The sequence below is a fragment of the Xenopus laevis genome, chromosome 1S (assembly GCF_017654675.1).
Source record: "Xenopus laevis strain J_2021 chromosome 1S, Xenopus_laevis_v10.1, whole genome shotgun sequence".
Taxonomy (NCBI): Eukaryota; Metazoa; Chordata; class Amphibia; order Anura; family Pipidae; genus Xenopus; species Xenopus laevis.
The window spans coordinates 26,285,368-26,311,828 of NC_054372.1; the positions used below are offsets into that span (position 1 = coordinate 26,285,368).

At 41.4% G+C, this 26,461-nt stretch overlaps 2 protein-coding genes across 2 annotated transcripts in view; one reads left to right on the top strand and one right to left on the bottom strand.

Annotated features, from left to right (window-relative positions):
- The window catches only part of slc30a9.S (solute carrier family 30 (zinc transporter), member 9 S homeolog), a 39,503-nt gene extending 37,432 nt beyond the window's left edge, over positions 1–2,071 (top strand). Inside the window, 1 exon segment of the mRNA NM_001093693.1 lies at positions 892–2,071. Within this exon segment, the coding sequence (NP_001087162.1) occupies positions 892–936 (45 nt within the window). The 3' untranslated portion in view covers positions 937–2,071.
- Positions 2,072–14,018: 11,947 nt separating this feature from the next.
- Positions 14,019–26,461, bottom strand: part of bend4.S (BEN domain containing 4 S homeolog) — a 64,402-nt gene continuing 51,959 nt past the window's right edge. Inside the window, exons 4-5 of the mRNA XM_018243122.2 lie at positions 19,266–19,506; positions 14,019–14,703 (exon numbers count right to left, since the gene is read on the bottom strand). Coding sequence (XP_018098611.1) covers positions 14,486–14,703; positions 19,266–19,506 — 459 coding nt within the window. The 3' untranslated portion in view covers positions 14,019–14,485. The remainder of the gene's footprint in view (positions 14,704–19,265; positions 19,507–26,461) is intronic.

The following is a 26,461-nucleotide window of genomic DNA, read 5'->3' on the forward strand; positions in this document are numbered from 1 at the left end:
TAGGGCTGTATTTACCATATAGGCACACATGGGCCTGTGTCTAAGGTGGCAGCTTTAAAGGAAAACTATACCCCAAAATGAATATTTAATCAACAGTTTATATCAAATTAAGTGGCATATGAAAGAATCTTACCAAACTGGAATATATATTTAAGTAAATCATGCCCTTTTACATCTCTTGCCTTGAACCACCATTTTGTGATGGTCTGTGTGCTGCCTCAGAGATCACCTGACCAGAAATACTACAGCTCTAACTGTAACAGGAAGAAGTGTGGAAGCAAAAGACAGAACTCTGTCTGTTAATTGGCTCATGTGACCTAACATGTATGGTTTGTTTGTGTGCACAGTGAATCGTAGGATCCCAGGGGGTGGCACTTATTTTTTAAAATGGCAATTTTCTATTTATGATTATCCAATGGCACATACTGCTAAAAAAGTATATTATTATGAAAATGGTTTATTTACATGAAGCAGGTTTTTACATATAAGCTGTTTTATGCAATATCTTTATCCAGCCTTTATACATTATATTTTTGACTAACTATATTAAAAAAATTTTTATTTTGCACAGCCTGTCTATTTACCCAGTTTTTATTTTTATACTGAACTGTTCCTTTAAAGTGATCGCATATAATGAAGCCCCTTTAAGTGAAACTGATCTACAGTTTTATGGCTGGTTTCAGATTCAAGTGATTGCATATAATGAAGCCTCTGGCACCGTGGACAGAACTGGGGCCATAAACTAGTTTAGATTGTGTATATATATATATATATATATATATATATATATATATATATATATATATATATATATATAATATATATAACCCCATTGCCTACAGCCAGACAGGGAAGTACTTGTACAAGTGATCCCTCTTCTTTGTCTTTCAGCAACGTAATCCAGAGGTACGACATGTAGATCTGGAGATTTTGTAGGACAAGAGGAATCTCGTTCAATATACAATGGTGAAGCAAAGACTCGTTTGAATGTGCGCGTGCTCGCTTTATGACTGTGCTGTAAATCCATGCTGACTGCCAGCTATGACTGTGTCATACGCCGTAGTTACAAGTACATCTTACATGTAATATTTCTTTCCAGGCATCTCTGTGGAACTAAAGAAAATTGTGATTCTGCCTCGCTGACCCACGTTGTTTTATTTCATTCCATTACATGTATATCTGTCTCCTTTTTTTACTTGCTTTTCCAGAACAAAATAGCCATAGGCAACTTCAGAGGCTTATACTCTGGCACAATTACGACTCTGTATACCACCTATAACTGACCTCTATAGGGAAGGCTGGGAATTATAGTTTAGCCACACCTGCAATATCAACCATTGCCTGCAACAGGTAACAGGAGCAAGGCTCACTCCATTTCTGCTAACCCTGTTATTAACATAACCATAGTAAGCCAGCACATACTACTTTCTATTTGTTGCTATAGGATACTAGACCTGACGCCAAATTTGAACTATGCAAACGTGGTTGTTTATTTTTTGGATAAGAAAAAATGTTTCTGCTGAAAATATGATTGATATGATGTTTTAATATGTCATATTTTTCTCAAAATCCCACTTGTTCAGGTTTGGTGCATCTGATAGAAACTGAGGAATTAGCGGAACAGTTTTTATTTTATGTTGGTATTTGCACTGCACATTTAATATTTTATCCCAAACAGCCGAACAACTAGATCAGCCTGCAGTGCTAGTTATATAATGTATGTGCACTAGTGCAGTAGCCCATAGCAACCAATAAGACTTTGCACCAAGCAAGTCAGAGCTAATTGATTATTGGATCAGTAGGTATGGGGTTACACAGTGGTGCAATAGTTCAGTACCGTAGATAAGTTGGTAAATGAGCCATTGTGTTTCTTATGCTGGAGTTGGATCTTTAGTAAGTTGCTATGGGCATATGAGCAGCTCTCCATCTCAGTACCCTGTTAAACGTACTACTATATATTTATAATTTTACATATGGGAGAATATATTTTTAATTTATTGATAAATGGCAGTTTAATCCATTGATGTCTGAATGCTCTTTGTAACAAAACAAATAAAAGAAAAACGATGAACTGTTCCTGTGCAATTCTTCAGCGCCTGTGAATCTGTCCTGCAACCCGTCTGTGAATCTGTCCTGCAACCCGTCTGTGAATCTGTCCTGCAACCCGTCTGTGAATCTGTCCTGCAACCCGTCTGTGAATCTGTCCTGCAACCCGTCTGTGAATCTGTCCTGCAACCCGTCTGTTAATCTGTCCTGCAACCCGGCTGTTAATCTGTCCTGCAACCCGGCTGTTAATCTGTCCTGCAACCCGGCTGTGAATCTGTCCTGCAACCCGTCTGTGAATCTGTCCTGCAACCCGTCTGTGAATCTGTCCTGCAACCCGTCCGTGAATCTGTCCTGAAGCCCGGCCGTGAATCTGTCCTGAAGCCCGGCTGTGAATCTGTCCTGCAACCCGGCTGTGAATCTGTCCTGCAACCCGTCTGTGAATCTGTCCTGAAGCCCGGCTGTGAATCTGTCCTGCAACCCGGCTGTGAATCTGTCCTGCAACCCGTCTGTGAATCTGTCCTGAAGCCCGGCTGTGAATCTGTCCTGCAACCCGTCTGTGAATCTGTCCTGCAACCCGTCTGTGAATCTGTCCTGAAGCCCGGCTGTGAATCGGCTGCGGATCTGTTCTGCAGCCCGGCTGGAATGTTTAATTTCCTCCTAGTGGTTGTTCTTGAGTAGCCTTAAAGGCTAATGTCACACAGGCTGAAACTGTCAGCCCCTTACCTTGCCCACACTCAAATGCATTGCATTGGCCTGGGTGTAGGCACACATTGGCGCCAAAGTGCAAACTGGTTTTAGTGCCGAATTCCGCCTCACATGCCAACCTTCAGTTCTGACAAGAGTGCAGAGAAACATTAGGGATAGACAGTTAGGTCCATAAATATTTGGACAGACAACTTTTCTAATTTTGGTTCTGTACATTACCACAATGAATTTTAAATGAAACATCTCAGATGCAGTTGAACTGCAGACTTTCAGCTTTAATTCAGTGGGTTGAACAAAAAGATTGCATAAAAATGTGAGGTATTCAAGCCTTTTTTTAACACAATCACTTCATTTCTGGGGCTCAAATGTAATTGGACAATTGACTCAAAGGCTATTTCATAGGCAGGTATGGGCAATTCCTTTATGTCATTATCAATGAAGCAGATAAAAGCCCTGGAGTTGATTTGGGGGGGAGGGTGCGCTTGTATGTGGAAGATTTTGCTGTGAACAGACAACATGCGGTCAAAAGCGCTCTCCATGCAGGTGAAACAAGCCGTCCTTAAGCTGCAAAAACCCTTCTGAGAAATTGCTACAATATTAGGAGTGTTGAAATCTACAGTTTGGTACATCCTGAGGGATTTTTTTACCCTGCCTGATTGGATATCGATCGGGGACGCATGTTGGATGACCCCACACAAAATAACTTTTATCGGTCTGTATATGGGGGCCTTTAGGGTGAAGATACACGGAGCTACTAGTAGCAGCTACAAAATGTCATAGAAAATACCCTGCCATAGGCAATACTGAAAATTGCCTCTGCTAAAACACATGTAGTCAGTTTTCACTATTTTATATTTTTGTAACCGTGACAAGTAACTGCTATTAGTAGCTCTATGTGTCTTCAACCAGGTAATCCCGATCATATAATCCAGTACCAAAGCTTGGGGTAGAGTAGGGGATATCCATGGCATAGTCCCACTAGTTGGACAACAGGGACTGAAAAAACACAACTTGCCTGACCCGTTCTGCCTAAATATTCCACTTGCTGATGAGCCCTCTAAATGCACCTTTAACCAGAAACATCCATGTTGGGACTAATGGGGTCCCATTTCAAGCTTAGATCACTACTACCAATAAACTTCTCTTCCCAACCCAGAATACCATCCGTACAATATAGCCACACTGCTTTATTCTCTATTCAAACCTCAGTAACAAAAAAGTTTTGAGAACCAAATTGCTGTTATATAGCGTTTCCTCAACAAATATTGCATTAAGTGTTTTTAATCTGTCCTCTGAGCATACTAAACCTGTAGCTGTGTTAAAGTCTCGACATTTTTCTATTTTAATGGTAGATTAGGAATGACTGTTAGGCACACAGCTGTGACAAGCATAGTAATGGGAAGAGTAACAAGTAACATAATAATCAGGGCTATGCTCAGCGACTGAGTCAACAGGTTCTTTTCTGTATTGAGTGCACATTTTCTGGATCTGCTATTCCTTTTTTTAGTATTTTTTTTTTTCTGATTTGCCACGAGCTGGCTGAAGGTTAAACACTCGGCATGCAGAATGAATAGAAATCCTTTATATCAGATCAGTTAACCTGTATAGCCGTGTATGTATTCACTTTGCATTTGTGAGTGTCATCTTGGCTCCAGGTCTTCTAACTGCAGCAGTAATGAATCAGATTTTGGCCAGTAAAAGGCACTTGCAAATTGGTTGCTATGGGGCAAACTTGGCCGCCCATTGTTGCATTACATATTGAAAGACAAAAGTGCAAAATCCAGTAGAAGAAATTTTTTTACTACTTGTGAAGCAGGGTGCAAAGTGCAAAATCTCCCGTTGTCCTGCAAGTAGAATTTCTGCATGTCTTGGTTCTCCAAAACAGAGCAAAGAGACCTGTGTTTGCCTCGGCATTTGTGCTCATGCATTTATATGAAGGGATGGGTGCAGGAGGCATGTAGGTGTCCCCTACCCATCCCCTAATTTATGCTTAATTCAGTTGTGCAAGATAGGGAGCGAACGTGGGTGCAGGCTGCAATGGAGTCTACAATTTACCACCTCCCCTATGGTAATGAGGACAGGTCTGCAATGGGCCTGCTGCTTCTGCAACTTAATAACAATGTAATTAAGTTGTAATTAATGCAACTTAATTTCAATGTAATTCTCCTACCGCACACCTGAAGTTCACCAATCCTGCAGTTGGTGGTGCGTTCCTTCCGTTGACCTGGCCGGGTCCCTTAGCAACCAATGTGTATAAGAAACGGATCCGCACACACGCTGATTGATGCAGTCGGGGAATATCCCCTTTTATTTAGCCACCAAACATCAACGTTTTGGTGGTTGAATAAAAGGGGATATTCCCCGACTGCATTAATCAGCGTGTGTGCGGATCCGTTTCTTATACACATTGCCTGCTGCTTCTGCACCTTGCCCCCAATATTTTATCTGGCTGAAATTGTATTGCCAGAAATTGTATAGAGTACAGCCAGACCCTGGTTGAAAGTGCTCATTGAATGTGCAGTTAGTTGACCAGTTTTTTACCCCATAGTGTTCACTGTTATGCCCAGGGCACAACTAGGTTTGCCCAGGTGCAGTAACGAATAGCAAACAACGAGCAGGTAGCATTTACTGGTTACCTGTTTAAAGGAGAAGGAAAGGTCTTTTTATTTGGGGTGCCAAAAGTTAGGCATGCCCAAGTGATTGTATATATTTTAGGGATGTACTGAATCCACTATTTTGGATTTGGCCGAACCCCCGAGTCCTACGCGAAAGATTTGTCCGAATACCGAACCGAATCCTATGCAAATTAGGGGTGGGAAGGGGAAAACATTTTTTACTTCCTTGTTTTGTGACAAAATCCTAAATGCAAATTAGGATTCTGTTCGGCCAGGCAGAAGGTTTTGGCCGAATCCGAATCCTGCTGAAAAAGACCGAATCCCGAACTGAATCCTGGATTTAGTGCATCCCTAATATATTTAACCCTGACAACCTATTATGAGAAAAACGCACTGGCCTGGGATTGTTCCAGTGAGCATCATGGAGTGATCGTCTTCCAGCCTCTTCTTTCTTCAAATTTCCCAGGGCAGACGCATGCGCAGTAGAACGAAATAGTCTGCTTTTTTGTTAAAGTTCAGCTTTTTACTCTACTGCTCATGCACAGCCACTAGAAAAAAGAAGAAGCCGGAAGACCATCTCTCCGTGATGCTCGCTGGGAGAATCCTGGGCCGATGCAGTTCTGCTGATAGGAGCACCTGGGGTGTCAGGTAAATACATGTGATCAATTGGGGGTGGCCTAACCTTTGGTACTCCCAAGTAAAAGACCTTTTCTTCTCCTTTAAATCAAACCATCTTATTGGTTGTTATAGGTTAGTGCACCTTGGCAAACTTGGTGCCTTTTTATTACATATGGGGTATAGACTTACTCTTGATGTCCAGTGGCTTCTTGCATTCCACACAAATGAAGTGAGAGGCAGACAGAGAATAGCGATCACTATTGCAACAAATATGTTCAAAATCTTATTTATACTTAATCTATCAAAAATGCAATATTAGTGATGGGAGGCCAGACTGTAACATGTTTCCATTACCAGAATGTACAATTGTTGTTAGGCACCTTCTTCTGAGTGATAAAATAAATGTATTCTGCTGTCGTATCATTAATTGCTCCTCTCCGTTCCCCTGGCTTCTCCAGCAAATACTGTCATGTAGATATTTGTAAAGGTGTTACATTTATTTAATGAATGATTTGTAAATGAATGGGTGTTCATTTAACCGCTTAGGTCCTGGAGAGTAAAGATGGGGGTACCCTGTTGCTTTTTAGATCTAGACTGGTTGGAAAAGAGCTTGTGTAATAACTAGATATTAACATGTTTTTGTACCTTTCAGAGTTTGCCAAGACCATGAATCTTTTTTACACGCTGTCGCTTCCAATAAAAGGCAATTAATTGCATATGAGACACAAATTATATAGAGTGAATTTGGAACACGGTGCTCATTTTTTTTTTATTTGTTATTGTCGATTTTTATTGCAAATCTGGGTGAAGGCAGAAATAAATACCTCGGGGGTGGGGCATTTATTGCACTCCCTATGATGAGCGTTAAACCTGAGATTTAGGGTAGGACTACAAGAACGAAAAAAATAAGGTAAGAGATAGAATTGTCGCATGGCGTTGCATCGTTGATACGACACGACTGTTGGATGCTGCATCCGATTTTTGTCGCAGCACGTCTGATCGCACCGGAATCGTTCGTGTAGTCCTACCCTAAGAGAGAGAATTGTCGCATGGTGTTGCAGCGTTGATCTGGCGCGTCACGACTGTCGGATCAACGCTGCGACAATTCTATCTCTTACCTTATTTTTTATTAAGTTATTGTAAGACCCCTAATTGTTATATAATAATGCAAAGAGCTGCATAACTTGCTGGCACTATATATAAATAACGATGGTAATTGCATGGATTGCAATGAATACTTTTTTTTAGCCTTACAAAACACAGCTATGATTAACGATCTTATATTTATACATTGGGTCCCCTATCCTTTGTGCAGGAGGAGAATAGCAGGGCATTTTTATGGTGTACATTTTATTTCTAAATTATACTGTTTACAGTATAATAAATAACACTTCACCATGTAAAATTGGCAGGCGAAGGAGTTCTTGGGAAGGGACATATTACAATGATAGTTCAACTATCACCGCCCTTTGAATGTCAGTCCTACAGTTTATCAGTCATCTTAGATTTTTGCTATTGAGTCAGATCCCCAACGTGTCCCCATTGTAGGAGTGTTTCATTGTATTGGATGCCAGTTATATTTTCCTCTTAAAGGGATACTGTCATGGGAAAAATTTTTTTTTCAAAATGAATCAGTTAATAGTGCTGCTCCAGCAGAATTCTGCACAGTCATGTGACTTGTGCTCTGATAAACTTCAATCACTCTTTACTGCTGTACTGCAAGTTGGAGTGATATCACCCCCTCCCTTCCCCCCCCCCCCCCAGCAGCCTAACAAAAGAACAATGGGAAGGTAACCAGATAGCAGCTCCCTAACACAAGATAACAGTTCCCCTGGTAGATCTAAGAACAACACTCAATAGTAAAAACCCATGTCCCACTGAGACACATTCAGTTACATTGAGAAGGAAAAACAGCAGCCTGCCAGAAAGCATTTCTCTCCTAAAGTGCAGGCACAAGTCACATGACTGGGGGCAGCTGGAAATTGGCATAATGTCTAGCCCCATGTCAGATTTCAAAATTGAATATAAAAAAATCTGTTTGCTCTTTTGAGAAACGGCTTTCAGTGCAGAATTCTACTGGAGTAGCACTATTAACTGATGTGTTTTGAAAAAAAACATGTCTGATGACAGGATCCCTTTAAGGCTCAAATTTACCATCTCCAGTTGTACTCTTATACTGAATGTTAATGCCTTACTGCCCCTTTAATGTTCAGATTTACCTCTGCTGCTTGCGTACACGCTGATTGGGAAACTTCATCTTCTCTCCAAGTTGGGGAAGCTAAAAACCTTGCAATGCAATAGCGGAGCTTACAATGTACAAACCAATTTACAATGATCTTCGAAAATTCACCGTTTATATATAATGCTTTTCCTTTCAGGCTCCTGTACAGATTATCAAAGCACTTTCCATTTTTCTATAAATTACAATATCTTTCAGATTATAAAGATGACATGAATACATAACAAAAAGATATCAAGTGCTTGGAAAATGTGCATGGTGCCTTTGCATTATATCACATGTGCTCTTGGGAATACAGCCCAGGAAGAGAGTTTTTACCCAGCAGCCCCGGTATATATGAGGCTTGCCTACAGCATGGACAAATGTTTCTTAACAAGAAACAGAATAAAAGGAATAAAATACAGGTATGGGACCTGTTATTCAAAATGCTCGGGACCTGGATAAAGGATCTTTCCATTATTTGGATCTTCATATCTTGTCTATTAGAAAATTATTTAAACATTAAATACTTACTTCAAATAAGGATTAATTATATCTTAGTTTGGATCATATACAAGCTACTGTTTTATTATTACAGAGAAAAAGGAAATCATTTTTAAAAATGTGGATTATATAGATAAAAGGGAGTCTATGGGAAATAATCTCTCCCTAATTTGGAACTTTCTGGATAACGGTTCCCAGCCATACCAGTATAAATATTTGGTGTATAGTTGTATTGGTGACAGCAAAGCCTGATACAACATGTACCTACAGCTCCAGGATTAAGTCCTCAAACTGCACTTCACTCTCATGAACATATGTGGCCTTGATATATGTGTAACGGAATGCATAGGGACACAGTATGTCATGGAGGAGGACACTGTGGCTGTCTTAAAGGAGAAGGAAAGTCAAAATGTTAGGCGCCCCAAAGTGAATTTATTGACTTACCTGAAACCTCGGGCCGTTGCTCCTATCAGCAGAAAACTGCACCGGCCTGGGGTTATACCAACGAGCACCACGGAGCGCTTCTTTCTTCAAATTTCCCGGGACTGACGCATGCACAGTAGAATGAAAAAGCCGAATTTTTAGTTAAAGTTAGGCTTTTCACTCTAATGTGCATGCACAACTGCGTGAAGAAGAAGCCGGAAGAGGATCATTCCGTGGTGCTCTCTGGAATAACCCCGGGACGGTGGCAGTTTTCTGCTGATAGGAGCACTGGCCCAGGGTTTCAGGTAAGTCAATACAATCACTTGGGGTGCCTAACATTTGGCAACCCCAAGTGCAAGACGACTTTCCTTCTCCTTTAAAGCGCTAGTGCACTTTGTGCCTCGGATGCTGCTATTACAATCAAAAGGAAAAAAATAAATGTCTTTGTAAAACAGGGCATGCCCCCAATTTTTTATTTCCATGTGGCAGATCTTTTTATGTCTCTTTCTGATTTTCAAACATTCCACAAAAACTCTTTAAATAAACCTCACCAATGACTTGTCTGCAAACTGCAAAAACATTGCTAGTAATAGATCTTGCAGCAGTTTCTGTTTGATACCCCCTCCCTGGACCAACTATCAGATCAGTATCTTCATGTACTGTAATTCATATACTTGATAAATGCACCTTCTATTGTACGAAGCTCTGGCGCTTTATCAGTACAATGAAATAATGGCTAAGTGGCAGATGCCCAGTGACCCTTGTAACCAGTCCCCTCTGTGTTTGTTGTGCCATTTTATTTTGCAAATAATATCACCGCTGAATGTAAGTACAGCCTGTTAATTGGAATAATATTCTTCCAAAGGCTCAAGTGTTACTTTCAATAGATTGATGGTGTGAACTAGAAGCTTATAAGAAATCCTACTTACAGCCAATTATAAACGTGTGACCCATAAAAGGTTGTCAGTTCTTCTCCAGGTGCTAAATGTTTTCCGTGTGCTGACTAACCTGTTAGGCCTTCTAACTTTCTTCAAAGTAAATATTTGTAATCATGACATATCTGCTAACAAGCAGGTTATCAGCTAACATATTATATTTATAGTGTCTCAAAGGAGCTGACGGGCTTCCCAAGCTGCTGCGTGTTCTCGTTTTGTTTGGCGCTGACTGAGTCGGATGCCATTTGTGATGGAAGATATGCTGCATAAGAAGATCTCATAGAGTAAAATCACAGGCATTCCTATAGTGAGGTCTCAGGTTGTGTTTGGCATTAATATAACCTTTAAAGTCCCAATTGTGACAAGATTGAAATAAATGTCCTGGTTTTATCAACTGCTAGTTGGTTAATTAATTGTGAATAGCACCTTACCATTATCAATTTTTCAATGTTTCCATGTTATTGTTGCTTAGGATTGCCACTTGTTCGGTTTTGACCCAAACAATAATCTGGCCAAATGAAAACCAATTTAATACCAAGATCACTCGCCTTGACACGGCTTAGTTATTATGGAGTGCAGTTAATTTCTTGTTATTAAAGAAACAGAAATAAGGAACTCAATCAAAAATAAGAAATCGTTTTTCTAAATGAGCATTGCTGTATTTCAGAGCTTTTTGGATAACTGATTTCGGTATAACCAATCCTCTAACTACAGGTATGGGATCTGTCTTACACATCGGGCAGAATAGATAGACGTAGGGTTTCCAGCTGTGTGGGTTCTGTCCCATTTAAAACATTGTGAAAACTGGACAGAAATCCACCCATTTGCATATAAGTGATGTAATAACCCTGACCCAGCATCATAGCTCCACAACATCATTGTGTCTGCCTCTGATGTCATCATGCCCACCCCAAGATCACTGCTCCACCCCCAATGCTATCTGCCCCGTCCTCATTGTTCGGGTTTAGCAAAGGTGGCAACCCTATTGTTGCTGCTGGGTATAAACAGGGCCTTTCTGTGGAACTTTGAGGCACATTCACTAATTGCATCAGAGGCATTTTTAGCGTATGATAGAAATGGGCAGAATTCTGAGATACAAATGCAGAATAGAAAGAAATGTAGCACACAGCAGCAAAGTGACAAAAACAGCTGATAAAGATACCGTTGTAATATAATAACCTCAATTGATATTAGTTCCATTTAATTTTTACCAAAGAAGGCAGTGGGCAGACGGCAGTGTTTTGGTGGCCTATCAGCGCACACACTCTGCAGATTTCCAGCTGCGAATCCACAGCTGCATAATCTTTTGGCCGAAACTTGCCCATTTATGCACTGACAGGCCAATGGTAGTGAGTTGGTTTTTTCTCTGCTGATGTATTTATGCCAGCGGAGAAGACATCCACATTAGACATTAGCCTAAAGCAGTGATCTCAACCCATGGTTTGTGAGGAACATGTTGCCCACCAACCCCTTGGATGTTGCTCCTAGTGACCTCAAAGCAGGTGCTTATTTTTTAGTTCCAGGCTTGGAGACAAGTTTTAGTTGCATAAAAACCAGATTCACTGCCAGACAAAACCTCCTGTAGGCTGCCAGTCCACATAGGGGTTACCAAATGGCCAATCAGAGCCCTTATTTTATAGCACCCAGGAACATTTTTAATGCATCTGTTGCTCCCAAACTATTTTTACATCTGAATGTGACTCACCAGTAAAAAAAAGGTTGGGGACCCCTGGCCTAAAGGTTCATGTTCAAAACAGGTTTGGGACCTGTTATCCAGAATGCTCGGGACCTGGGGTATTCTGGATGATGGATCTTTCCATAATTTCAATCTTCATACCTTAATGGGCTTATTTATGAAAAATCTAATTTAGAATTTTTTTCTATTCAAATAAATTTACATTTAAAAAAACTGTTGTTTCCTCTCTCTTACCTCTTTCATCCCTGTAGCTGAATGAGACAATTCAAGTGAATTTACTGTATATTCACTATTTATCTCAAATCTTAACCAGGACAAGAAGACACATGAGTGCCAGGACTTAACCTCCCCCATGCAGGTAGGTAGCAACTATAACATTTTATAAATCTGGTGCATTTATGATATGTTAATGATGTATGTTTGTTAATAAATCAAGCTGCAGCATTTCCGCCCCAATTTCAAATCTCCTGTACGTGTGAGTATTAAGGAGGGTTTAGTAGGCTGTGGTCTAGTAACTGAGTCTACCAAAGTCATGAAAATAAGGGGAGGTTTGGTCAAAATTAGTCAGATTTCAAGCCCCCAAAAATCAAAACAAAAAAAGGTGCTTCTATATTCAGCTCACGTAATCCCTTTGGCATAACTTTAGACTCACCTCCCACAATGAATGGACCAATATGACAGGGAATGGCACACACAGGGAAAATAGGGCAGGCAGAGTATGACACACACAGTGTGCATAGGGCAAGCTGAGTATGGCACACACAGGGAGGATAGGTCGGCAGATTATGGTGCACACAGGGAGCATAGGGAAGGCAGAGTATGGCGCACACAGGGAGCATAGGGAAGGCAGAGTATGGCAGGGAGCATAGGGCAAGCAGAGTAGGGCACACACAGGCAGAGTATGGCACACACGGAGCATAGGGCAGGCATAGTAGGACACACACAGGCAGAGTATGGCACACACACAGGCAGTGTATGGCACACACAAGGAGCATAGGGCAGGCAGAGTATGGCACACACAGGGAGCATAGGGAAGGCAGAGTTGGGCACACACGGAGCATAAGAAAGGCAGAGTATGGCACACACAGGGAGCATAGGGAAGGCAGAGTAGGGCACACACAGGCAGAGTAGGGCAGGCAGCGTATGGCACCTACAGGGAGCATAGGGAAGGGATAATATGGCACACACAGGGAGCATAGGGAAGGCAGAGTAGGGCAAACACAGGGAACATAAGAAAGGCAGAGTATGGCACACACGGAGCATAGGGCAGGCAGAGTATGGCACACACAGGGAGCATAGGGCAGGCAGTGTATGGCACATACAGGGAGCATAGGGAAGGCAGAGTATGGCACACACATGGAGCATAGGGCAGGCAGAGTATGGCACACACAGAGGGCATAGGTCAGGCAGACACAGGGAGCATATGGAAGGAAGAACAGAGCAGGAGACAGGGAAACCTATCAGGACCACTCTAAGATGTACTACATACAGTGACACAGTGCTGTTGCCCCTGCAGCAGTTTTTTTGAGGATTCAACATGTGAACAAGGTGGGCACTTATAGTCTGGGTCTGAGGTGTGAACAGTACAGGGCTTTAGGGATGTGAACAATAGAGGCGTTACAAGTATGAACAATACAGGAGTTTCCAGTCTGTTCTGAAACCTTTTAAATCTTACACATGGTAAGCAGTCACAGCAGGCAGACTTTCATGTGGGGGAACCACACAAGGGGGGGTTGCAGGCCGGATGCAGCCCGTGGGCCGCATCCGTTGGACAGTATTGACCTACAGAATAAATCTCCACCTCACCCCCTCATCAGTTGCCACTTTAAATTTAAACCAGGATTTCTGCCTCAAACTGCCAAACTATTGGTGTCCAAACAGAGGAAAAGCACCTGATACTGAACACTCCAGAATAAGTAATCTGATTTCTGATACTTTATATAAACAGGTGAACATGAAAGACTGCACGGCCAGACTTTTTTTTTTCATATTGAAAACACAGAATTGGCTTTTTGTGAAAAATGTAGGATGCTTTCTAAAACATAAATTAAGACTCCTGCTATTCATTATCTGGCCACTATTTTGAGAATGAGTTGGTGATGATGACAGATATTTTTTGGCAGTTTAGTTTAGATCATGGGACTTGGGTCGATTGCACTGGTGACATATGCGAGTTCATGATAAAAGGGCAGTAGCTTTTGTACTGAAAATGGCGCACATATGGATGGAAATAAATGCACACACGGCCAGGCAAGTGGTACTCAGTATGTGGGTAGTGGTGACAGCCTTTATGAACACGGGATAATATAACAAGTTCAGGTTTGCATAAGTTAACTAAATAGTATAGTGTACAATGCAAATTCTATTAAAGCTAAGTCTACGGAACAGACCAACACATTTCTCTTTAGTTTGATTCAGGGCCTGAACGCCTGTGTTATTATTCAGTCGTTCGAATAGAACGTTTAACAGTCACGGAACAGAGCTCGAGTCCCTGAAGCAGTACTGAGGTGACACACGGACAATAACATCTGGCTCCAGGAATACTTTGGGTTCTTTGAGAAGCTTCGCTGCTCAAAAGGGTCTTCTACCGGCACCCGCCGCAGTGACAGAACATTAAAGACACACTGACTGGACTATTACACCAACTGGTTCCATTTTTGTTGTGGCTAACATGTTTTTTTTTTATCTCGTTTGAGCGTCACAGTGCTTTCGTTTTCTTTTTACGTCAATCTCCAGATCCATCGTGAGAACTTCGGTGGAACATCTCCTCCTGACACAGCTGTGGGTCAATGCCGTCGTAATATGAGTTTCCGTTGTGGATGAAAGTGGCCACGGCACGACCTTGGCGAGCATGTCCTACAGCATCACTGAACACTTTGTTTATCTGCTCTTCTGAAGGCATCCACCAGTCAGGGTTCGATGTGCAGTGCATCCTAATGAACTCTGGGTGACATTGGAGAAACAACACAGAACAGAAGGTAAGAACGGATTATTAGCATATTCAGTCAAGCCAACCTTTTCCCAAACCTTTCTAATCCAGCTCCTCAGTTAATCATTAATGTAACATAAAGACCTGGGGTAATATACTGTATATACAGGTATGGGACCTATTATTCAGAATGCTGGGGACCTGGGGCTTTCAGGATAACAGGTCTTTCCTGATAATGGGTCTTTTCATAATTTGGATCTTCACACCTTAAGGGCAGAGACACATGCTCAGATTTGGGGAGATGTAGTCGCCCGGCAATAAATTGCCTGTTCTTCGGGGCGACTAATCTCCCCGAACTGCCTCCTGCTAGTAAATGGCTGGCGGGATGGCAATCGGTGTGTTCCGTTTTCCGAAGTCGCCTCATGAGAAAACTTGGGGCGACTTCAGAAAACAAAGAGCTCTGAGTGCCACCCTGCCAGCGATTTGCATTCTAGCCGACGGGAGGCAGTTCGGGGAGATTAGTCGCCCCGAAGAAGAGGAGATTTGTGGATGGGCGACTAATCTCCCCGGATCTGAGCGTGTGTCTCTGCCCTAAGCCTACTAGAAATTCACGTAAACATTAAATAAACCCAATAGGCTGGTTTTGCTTCCAATAAGGATTAATTATATCTTAGTTAGGATCAAGTACAAGCGACTGTTTTATTATTACAGAGAAAAGGGAAATCATTTTTAAAAATTTGGATAATTTGATTATAATAGAGTCCATGGGAGACAGCCTTTCCGTAATTCGCAACTTTCTGGATAACTGGTTTCCGGATAACAGATCCCATACCTGTACTAAGATGGAATAACTGCCATTTATACCTGACTACGTATAGCATGGCAATCATACATTTAATCATGGCAATCAATCTAATCCTTTTAAAGGAACAGTAACACCATAAAATGTAAAATTTTTAATCCAATGGCAATATAATATACTGTTGCCCAGGGCCGTATTTATATATAGGCCCCCGAGGGCCTGTGCCTAGGGCGGCATGGTTTTGGGGGTGCCTATTTTTTTTCCTTTTTTTTTTTTTTAACCCTTCCCACCCTCCATAGGAAATCCAGTGACAGAGCTGAGGGGTTGGGTGTCCGAGGAAGGATGTGGAAGTGTGACGTCAGCGCGCCGGCATAGGGTGGTGTTTAGGTCTCATGCCTAGGGCGGCATCGGACCTAAATACAGCCCTGCACTAGTAACCTGGGTGTTTGCTTCAGAAACACTACTATAGTTTATATAAACAAGCTGCTGTGTAGCCATGGGGGCAGCCATTCAAGCACAGGATACACAGTAAAATAACTGATACGTTCTGAAAAATCCCATTGTAAACTAAAGATCTTATCTGTTATCAGATAACCATGATGAATCCCTATAATTAGTAAATATCTGCAAAATGATGAGAATTATTCCAGGCTGAGCTTGGGTGCTGTCAAACCTGAGAGCATTCATTGTTATCTCTAAAGCGGATCGTTATGATAGAGACTGTACGCTGTAAACCTGTAATTAGAAAGGACTCTATGTAAGTGCTGTTTATGGCAGTAATAATGAATATGCATCCTGGGCTTTGATGAGAAAGTAATTATCATTAATGTACTGTATTAGTCCATAACATTCTAAGATGTTCATTATGGGGGATTTGGCAGCATTTATTATTACGTGGGGCTGAAAAAAGCACATGCTTTGGATCTATTTACAGACATGCTCAGGGCTTTGCAGTTATAACACTTCAAGTACAGAACAGGCCCTGGAACACCCCTCCAGCAAGCCTCACTAGCTCTGTCTGTTTTGGCGGAACACATCGACTTTGCCTATTTGAAAAACTGATTTTGTACATCACTTAAGAAACAAGTAAAATGAGCGTTCCGTAGAGAGATATTCTATTCCTATCTTTTGGCTGGGGAATGTTGGGAAGGTCCTCATTTATGACACATCAAATCCATCCCCTGAATTTGTGGGGAGGGAAGCTGACATTTTGTTATTTACAAGCACAATTCCTCTGTTTTCCAGTAGATGGAGCATTGTATAGCAAAATGCTATTTGCCAGTTGTTCTGGCTAACAAAAGCCATAGTATGTGCAGCAATGTTAAGGGTCAGGGCAGATTCAGGGAGATTAGTCGCCCGGCGACAAATCTCCTCTTCTTCGAGGCGACTAATCTCTCCGAACTGCCTCCCGACGACTAGAATGTAAATCCATGGCGGGAAGGCACTCAGAGCAGAGCACTTTGTTTTCCAAAGTCTCCCTGTCACGAACGCCGCCCGGAGCAGTTCCAGGAGCTCCGGGCGGCGCGTCTATCTCTTCCGGCGTCGCTCCCAAAATGGCGGCGCCCATGGCCGCCACGTGGGTAGCGGCGCCGGCGCAAACACGCCAGCGCATCGACGCCAGCGTCAGAACGTCGGTGACGTCACTATGGCGCCAAATTCAAACATAAAAACGCTATCCAGACGCCAGAATGGCACCCAAGTATAGGAAACATTGCCTATGTGTATCCTGGGTTCCCTGATATTTGATATTGCTATATTCTTGTTCCTGATTGTTATTCTGACCCTTTGCCTGGACTTTGGACTTGTTGTTATCTGCCTGCCCGTGAAACTCTTGCCTGGATTCTGACTACTCCTTTGTTTAACCCTTTGGACACCGCGACCTTGTTCCCTCAAGAGGGCTTCCTCCTCAATCCTGACTACCTCCCTGGAGGGAGCTCCCGGCTCCCTGACACTCCCGAAGTTTTCTTGTGAGACAACTTCTGAAAACGAAACGCTCCGAGTGCCATCCTGCCAGCGATTTACATTTTAGCCGGTGGGAGACAATTCGGGGAGAGAGAGATTAGTCGCCCCGAAGAAGAGGAAATTTGTCACCAGGTGACTAATCTCCCCGAATCTGAGCGTGAGCCCTGTCCCTAAAGTGTGGTTCACCTTTATGTCATACAATGGCTAATTCTAAGTAACTTTTCAGTAGGCTTTCATTTTTTTTTTGTATTTTTTTTTAATTATTTGCCTTCTTCTGACTCTCTTCAGCTTTCAAATGGGTGTCACTGACCCCCATCTAAAAAACAAATGCTCTGTAAAGCTACAAATGTATTGTTATTGCTACTTTTTATTACTCATCTTTCTATTCAAGCCTCTCCTATTGCTATTCCAGTCTCTTATTCAAATCAATGCAAATTGTCTCAGAATTACACACTCTATAGCATACTAAAAATGTATTTTTAGGTGAACAACTCCTTTACGCATGGGTTAACAATAAACCAGGATATGGAGCAGACAACGCCATGCCAATGCCATGTTAAGTATTATACAGCCTTCAGGCATGAGCATTTCATTATGGGAGGAAAGCATTGGGAAAGAAGCACTTTTCCTGCAAGTCATGTCATGCAACAACAATTCTGCCCCAGACCAAGGCGTCATTCTGATATCAAAACATAGCTAAAGATAATGGTGTAGGGGCAGCAAGGTGTCTCAGTGCGCAGCACTTCTGCCTTGAAGCCCCGATTTTGATGTGAATGATGTATATAAAAGATAATAAAAATATGAGCGTACATTGAAAATCGTGCAGATTCTTGCAATTACCACCCTTCCCCTTGAGCCCATGTATTTAAAATTGAAGTTGTAGCTCTAGAGAGCATCAGGTTTGCCATCCCAGGCTTACAAAACATACCCAACCATAATGACACTATTATATTATTCATTTCAAATCTCCACTTCATGTCATATGGCTGCAACATCTGGCCGAGGCTTAAATAATAACCAGAAGGGACATTGTTATCCTCTACTTATGGAATGATATCATTTGCCTGAATGTTCATTGACTGATCTTAGAATAATGAATTTCCCTGTCTCTGCCCATTGTTTTCTGCAAAATGGATATTACATTGATTTATGGAAATTAATACATGTAAAGACTAATGACGGTAACATAAACCCGATTAAGGCACAAGAATTCCCTATTGCTAAGTCCAGTTTACGCTCTCTTCAATAAACACAGAGTTATTCTGCACAGAAAGCAGCCATAGTTAAACGTTCTCCAAAGGCTCCAGTATAAAATTGGGGGCATCATTTGCAAATAGCTATCAAGGCGCCAAGTGCAAAAATCAATGCAAGCTGCCGTATGTTTTCCAGAATATAAGCAGTTGGAGCACAAGTATTTGGACATGTAATAAGATTTCATCTGGACATCTGGTCAGCAGACACAAGGTTGTCCATGTCCTCCAACAAGGTAGACAATTTCTTGAACGTTATGCTCCAAAATGGTTTATTACATTAATATATTAACAGTTTGTATCTACCATAAAGTTCTCCTTTATGGCCCCATGATGTTACTCAAATGTTTCCCATCAGCCCTTGCATAATTTTAGTTATTTAATCTATAAAGACAAAGGTTGCATTTCTCTATAAGAGCTCAGTTCAACGGAATAAGTGTAAGGAACTCAGTGATTACAGCAAGAGAGGAGATTGGCTACCATGAATTGCTGCTCTTGGGCATAAAGAAGAATAACAGAATGAAATCAAATACGAATTATGCTGAGCAAAAAGATGCAGTACCTCTGAGACATGTAACTTTAACTGGATCCAGGGGGCGTCTTTCAGGACCAGTGTCTCCTGACTGCACTGACCTTTTCCTTTTCCCAAGGCCACAAGAGTATTTAAGCTCATCTGTTGTGAAAACAAATCTAATGAGGTATCGAAGAAGCCGTCGCCCGTCTTTCTTCGAAGAGTTGACTGCCTCGTCCCACTGTTTACTAGTGATGTAGACAGGGTAGTTATTCAACAGCTGTTTGCTGCCCTGCAAAGGGGAACACACACACAACATTGGAATGAAAACGGCACAATATTTATTTATATTTATCTTGATTGCACAGCATTTACCCATTAAAACTACAAGTCATGCCATTAGGGAATCACAGAGTCACTACAAGTGATAAATGAAATAATAATATATGTCTAAAGTGCTCTTTTATGATTACTAAGAGGAAGATATAGGCACAAAAGGGCACCCATAAAAAAAAAAAACATTCATAAAGGGGCATGTTCTCTATTAAACTTATGTCCACTGCCAATTTGCCAGTTGCACCTACTTTTGCTGCAAGCTCCAGGTAGTGCCTAAAGGTGCTCAAAATTGTGGCAGTTTTATTGTATTCAAACTGCCATATTCAAATAGGTAAGGTTTTTGCATCAAAGAAGCTACTGAAAACAGTGAATGAAGCACCATGAAGACAGATTTAAAAAAGGTCAGGCTGTTTGTAGCTGTCAGAATTACTATTAGCAGTGTAACAGTCCTGTGAATATAAATATCCTTCAACAATATATTTAGATGGAGCCAGCATAATCATCATAATTACTTAGTTTCCCATTTACTGTATTTCTGTTTCATATCTATATATTACATTGTGTGATGGTGATATTCTTGTGAATACTGCTTCATTTACACATCTATCTTTTCCATTCATTTTTTTCCTGGGACTTGTGGTTTAATTCTGATTCTCTCTGATTCTATGTGAAATATACACACGCCACATACCATAGACATTCCCCTTAAATTCCTTATCAATAATAGCTCTTTTGCCCATGAAACTCATCCCCATTCATTTCTTTTCATTACCCTTGTTGAATAAATTTTCAAAGAGTATTTTTGTGAAGCCCCTTTAAATTACATAACATTTATGTACCAAAACCCCAATTTTTCCCATTTCTGGCGATGGTAATTGCATCAAAATAACGGCATAAACCATTGCTATATTCTCCTATACTTAAGATTATTAATACACATCTGGGTTTATGTGACATCAGAAATGATCAAACTATATCAGTGCATTTGTGGCCACCTCAACTCTTGTTCCATTCGCTTATTTATCTGCTGTTTGTTATTGATACACATTTTCATTTCTTGGTATCTCTGCGACTTGTCATAGGTTGTTATAATGTATGGGTATTGGGCACAAGGTCAGACTGGCCAACCAGGATACCAGCTAAAATCCCGGTGGACCCCCAACCTTGCCTGCAAGACAGCCACCAGTGTGCAATATCAGAATAAGTCATTCAAAATTAAAGATGGCCATGCATTCCACTGTGGAACGCACAGCAATTTTTAATTTTCTCCCCTGTAGATGTGGCAAAGTAAGTCATGTAGTAGGAGCTGATGGGGGGTGGTTGAGTGGTGAGCCTCTGAGATGTGTCCCTGGTGCCCCAGTCCGACTCTGAAAGGGCACCCTGTATTAGATCAATGGCAGCTGTAATGTATGAGACTCCCTAGCTCTTCTGTTGTGTTAATAGGCACAACACGAACACTGAAACTAAGACCAAGGAGTAAACAATCCCCTTAGATCAATGTGTTCATGTATGCAGGGCCGCCATCGGGGGGAGGGACAAGTGTCCCGGGCCTGGGCATGAAAGGTGGCCCGGCAGTGCTGCAGTTTAGATAGAGCCGTGGGGCCCCCTTGCCAGAGCTGAAGATTTCCGGCCATCCTGAACAGCCGAACAGCCAAAAATGCGGAAGTGCTGAAAAGCCGAACTTCCGAAGCAGTGAAAAGACCTGAAGACACGAAAATAGCCGAAGCGCCGAAAAGACCCGAAGTCACGAAAATAGCCAAAGCCGAAGTCCCGATGCAGCGAAAAGACCCGAAGTCACGAAAAGACCCGAAGTCACGAAAACAGCCGAAATTGAAGTCCTGAAGCGGCAAAAAGACCCGAAGTCACGAAAACAGCCGAAATTGAAGTCCTGAAGCGGCAAAAAGACCCGAAGTCACGAAAACAGCAGCAATTGAAGTCCTGAAGTGTCGAAAAGACCCAAAGTCACGAAAGGAGGCGAAGTTGAAGTCCTGAAGCCATGAGTTCAATTCCACCGAACACCAATTTGTGGTTTTTCTAATCCCCTAGCCACCAATGTATTATTTTAATTCTATAGGCCCCTGCCACCAATGTTTTTTTTACAAAAAAAACTTTTGGGGCCCCAATTTTTTTTAACTTGTAAGGGGGGTCCTAGCGCCATCGTTTTTTAAAAAGAAATTTTTGGAGCCCCAATTTTTTTTAACTTGTAAGGGGGGCCCTGGCGCCAATGTTTTTTTAAAAAAAAACTTTTATGGGCGGCCCTGGCGCCAATGTTTTTTTTTTTTAACTTATAAGGGGGCCCTGACCATCAATAGCTTTTTATAACTTGTGTGCGCGCTTTTTTAGCGCTGATGTCTGTGTGGTGTTTTAACTGTGATGTGGAATGGGCGAGGCTTGGGTGCCTGGGTGGGTAGGGGCCCCCAAATATGTTGTTGTACATGGCCCCATGATTTCAAATGGCGGCCCTGCATGTATGTATAAATTTATACTGTACACACAGACACACACACACATATATATATATATATATATATACAGTGGTGTGAAAAACTATTTGCCCCCTTCCTGATTTCTTATTCTTTTGCATGTTTGTCACACAAAATGTTTCTGATCATCAAACACATGTAACTATTAGTCAAAGATAACACAAGTAAACACAAAATGCAGTTTTTAAATGAGGGTTTTTATTATTTAGGGAGAAAAGAAATCCAAACCTGTGTGAAAAAGTAATTGCCCCCTGAACCTAATAACTGGTTGGGCCACCCTTAGCAGCAATAACTGCAATCAAGCGTTTGCGATAACTTGCAACGAGTCTTTTACAGCGCTCTGGAGGAATTTTGGCCCACTCATCTTTGCAGAATTGTTGTAATTCAGCTTTATTTGAGGGTTTTCTAGCATGAACCGCCTTTTTATGGTCATGCCACAACATCTCAATAGGATTCAGGTCAGGACTTTGCTAGGCCACTCCAAAGTCTTCATTTTGTTTTTCTTCAGCCATTCAGAGGTGGATTTGCTGGTGTGTTTTGGGTCATTGTCCTGCTGCAGCACCCAAGATCGCTTCAGCTTGAGTTGACGAACAGATGGCCGAGCATTCTCCTTCAGGATTTTTTGGTAGACAGTAGAATTCATGGTTCCATCTATCACAGCAAGTCTTCCAGGTCCTGAAGCAGCAAAACAACCCCAGACCATCACACTACCACCACCATATTTTACTGTTGGTATGATGTTCTTTTTCTGAAATGCTGTGTTACTTTTACGCCAGATGTAACGGGACGCGCACCTTCCAAAAACTTCAACTTTTGTCTCGTCGGTCCACAAGGTATTTTCCCAAAAGTCTTGGCAATCATTGAGATGTTTTTTTAGCAAAATTGAGACGAGCCTTAATGTTCTTTTTGCTTAAAAGTGGTTTGCGCCTTGGAAATCTGCCATGCAGGCCGTTTTTGCCCAGTCTCTTTCTTATGGTGGAGTCGTGAACACTGACCTTAATTGAGGCAAGTGAGGCCTGCAGTTCTTTACATGTTGTCCTGGGGTCTTTTGTGGCCTCTCGGATGAGTTGTCTCTGTGCTCTTGGGGTAATTTTGGTCGGCCGGCCACTCCTGGGAAGGTTCACCACTGTTCCATGTTTTTGCCATTTGTGGATAATGGCTCTCACTGTGGTTCGCTGGAGTCCCAAAGCTTTAGAAATGGCTTTATAACCTTTGAAATTGAACTCAGGTGTGATAAACCACAGTTAAGTTATTTTTTAACAAGGGGGCAATCACTTTTTCACACAGGCCCATGTAGATTTGGAGTTTTTTTTCTCCCTTAATAACGTAAACCTTCATTTAAAAACTGCATTTTGTGTTCAATTATGTTATCTTTGACTAATAGTTAACGGTTTTTGATGAGCAGAAACATTTAAGTGTGACAAACATGCAAAAGAATAAGAAATCAGGAAGGGGGCAAATAGTTTTTCACACCACTGTATATATATATATATATAAATAAATATATAATTTTCTTCTACTTTGTCTAAAAGGCATTAAAACAGTCTTATGACTTTAACTGAAATTTTCTACCCAAGGTAGGTCTTAGAAGCAAAGAGCTAAATCCTAAGACTGCATCATATTAAATAAAGTCTAGAAGTGTAAACACGCAAGAATATCAGCTATTACAATCCTCTTGCTCTGTAAAACCAATTTCCTTACATCACACAGAGTGTTCAGTCAACAACTCATACTCAATAAATGCAGTTCTGCTGGCTGTTTATCAGAAGCGAGGAAGAAAGAGACTCCGACTATCAATCAATTACAGCAGAAAGTGTTGGAAATGCTCCTTGCTAATGCCGTCTTCGTAGTCATTTTCCAGTGCATGTGTGAACGCCGTGTCGCAGCACTGACAAATTTAAATATTAAGAAAACGGCATGGAGCAAGGCTAGCTCATCTGGGGAATGACATTTTCAAACAACACATTAAATCAATGGAAGACAGTAAGAAATGCAAATTCCTGAAGTCATTAAAAAACAACAACATGACCATCACGGAAACCAAAAGATTGAATGATATCATTAAACTGAATTATAAATGCAGTGAATTCTAATACTAGACTGTGTTACTTCATATTATGAAATGCAAATAATTACATGCAAAACATTTTTTAAATCTTAATAAATATGTGACATTTCAATGTACTGAATAATAATGGTTTGTTACATATACATAGCGTTGTCTACAGTTCTATTATTATTCATAATTACATAAACGACCACTTTTTGACACTGCTTTATATGCCTTGGATATTGATGGTGTAAGGCAATGAAATTTATCTCAATGTTTGATAGGGCGATATGTAAACTTTGTGATATGAAAATGAGTTATATACCTGCAATGATTTAGATCATTATATACCGATATAATGATTGTATTAAAAGAAAATATTGAGTTAAACCATTGGCTTGGTAACAGGGGCATAACGACAAAGGAAGCAGATACTGCGGCTGCAGGGGGGCCCAAGAGATATAGGGGGCCCCATGAAGGCCTAATTAATTAGCAATTTCAACATATATTGGTAAAACAGGACAATCTCTGGATATGTAGGGGCCATAAAATTAATTTGCTGTGGGGCCCAGTAAATCTCGTTACACCATTGCCTGGTAAGATACCGTATATACTCGAGTATAAGCCGACCCGAGTATAAGCCGAGGTACCTAATTTTACCTTACGAAAACTGGGAAAACTTATTGACTCTAGTATAAGCCTAGACACAACTACAGCCCTGTCTCCCAGCAATGCACATTCTGCCAAAGCGACCCCCCAGCGATCAACCGGACTTCTTTGCAAAGTTCATGGTGACAGAGAATTGCCAAACGGATTACTGTGTGCATTGTCCCACTGTCCCACTACCATGTGCAGAGGGCGCTGTGTGATATTGCCATCACTGTTAATCCTTCATATAACCAACAGAGGGTGCAGTGTGATATTGCAGTCACTGTTATTCTTTCATATAACCAACAGAGGGCGCTGTGTGATATTGCAGTCACTGTTATTCTTTCATATAACCAACAGATGGCGCTGTGTGATATTGCAGTCACTGTTATTCTTTCATATAACCAACAAAGGGTGCTGTGTGATATTGCAGTCACTGTTAATCCTTCATATAACCAACAGATGGCGCTGTGTGATATTGCAGTCACTGTTATTCTTTCATATAACCAACAGATGGCGCTGTGTGATATTGCAGTCACTGTTATTCTTTCATATAACCAACAGAGGGTGCTGTGTGATATTGCAGTCACTGTTATTCTTTCATATAACCAACAGATGGCGCTGTGTGATATTGCAGTCACTGTTATTCTTTAATATAACCAACAGATGGCGCTGTGTGATATTGCAGTCACTGTTATTCTTTCATATAACCAACAGAGGGCACACTGTTATTCTTTCATATAACCAACAGAGGGCATTGTGGGATATTGCAGTCTCTCCCCAAGTGAACTGTTGGTATAGGAATGATTAAAAGTGACTGCAATCTCAGCTACTGCCCGCTGACCCGAGTATAAGCCGAGGTAGACTTTTTCGGCACATTTTGGATGCTGAAAAACTCGGCTTATACTCGAGTACTCAGCAGCATAACCTGTTCTTTCTTTAGAACTGGACAATTGTCTGAAACTTAAGATTCAATACTGGGAATCTTATCACCCAACCCATCCTATTTAAAAAAAAGCCTTCTTCTATCATATGCAAGATTTTATCTTATTAGGCGGCGGGCAGAACCCTTAAAGGAAAACTATACCCTGCAAACAATGTAGGTCTCTATAAAAAGATATTGCATAAAACAGCTCATATGTAAAACCCTGCTTCATGTAAATAAACCATTTTCATAATACTATACTTTTTTAGTAGTATGTGCCATTGGGTAATCATAAATAGAAAATAGCCATTTTAAAAAATAAGGGCCACCCCCCTGGGATCGTAGCATTCACGGTGCACACAAACAAACCATACATGTTAGGTTACATGAGCCAATTAACCAACAGAGTTCTGTCTTTTGCTTCCACACTTCTTTCTGTTAACAGTTAAGCTGGCCATAGACGCAAATATCTGATCGTACGAATCATCGTACGATCGGACTTCCCCATCTCCCGACCTGCCACTAACCATTCAGATCAAATAAAGCACAAAAGAACAGATCAGCCGATGTTCTGCCCCTGACAGCAATCGTACGAAAGTTATGTCCGACCAAAGCTAGTGACAGTCTCCCACTGAAAATCGTACGATCGGCAATACACGCAGAGATATTATCCGCAGCCGACAGCAATCTTTTAACCTGTCCGATCGACCAAAAATGTCGGAACTCTCCACACACGGCCCGAAAATCGTACGAATCCTCGATTCGTACTATCAGATCTTTGCGTCTATGGCCAGCTTTAGAGCGG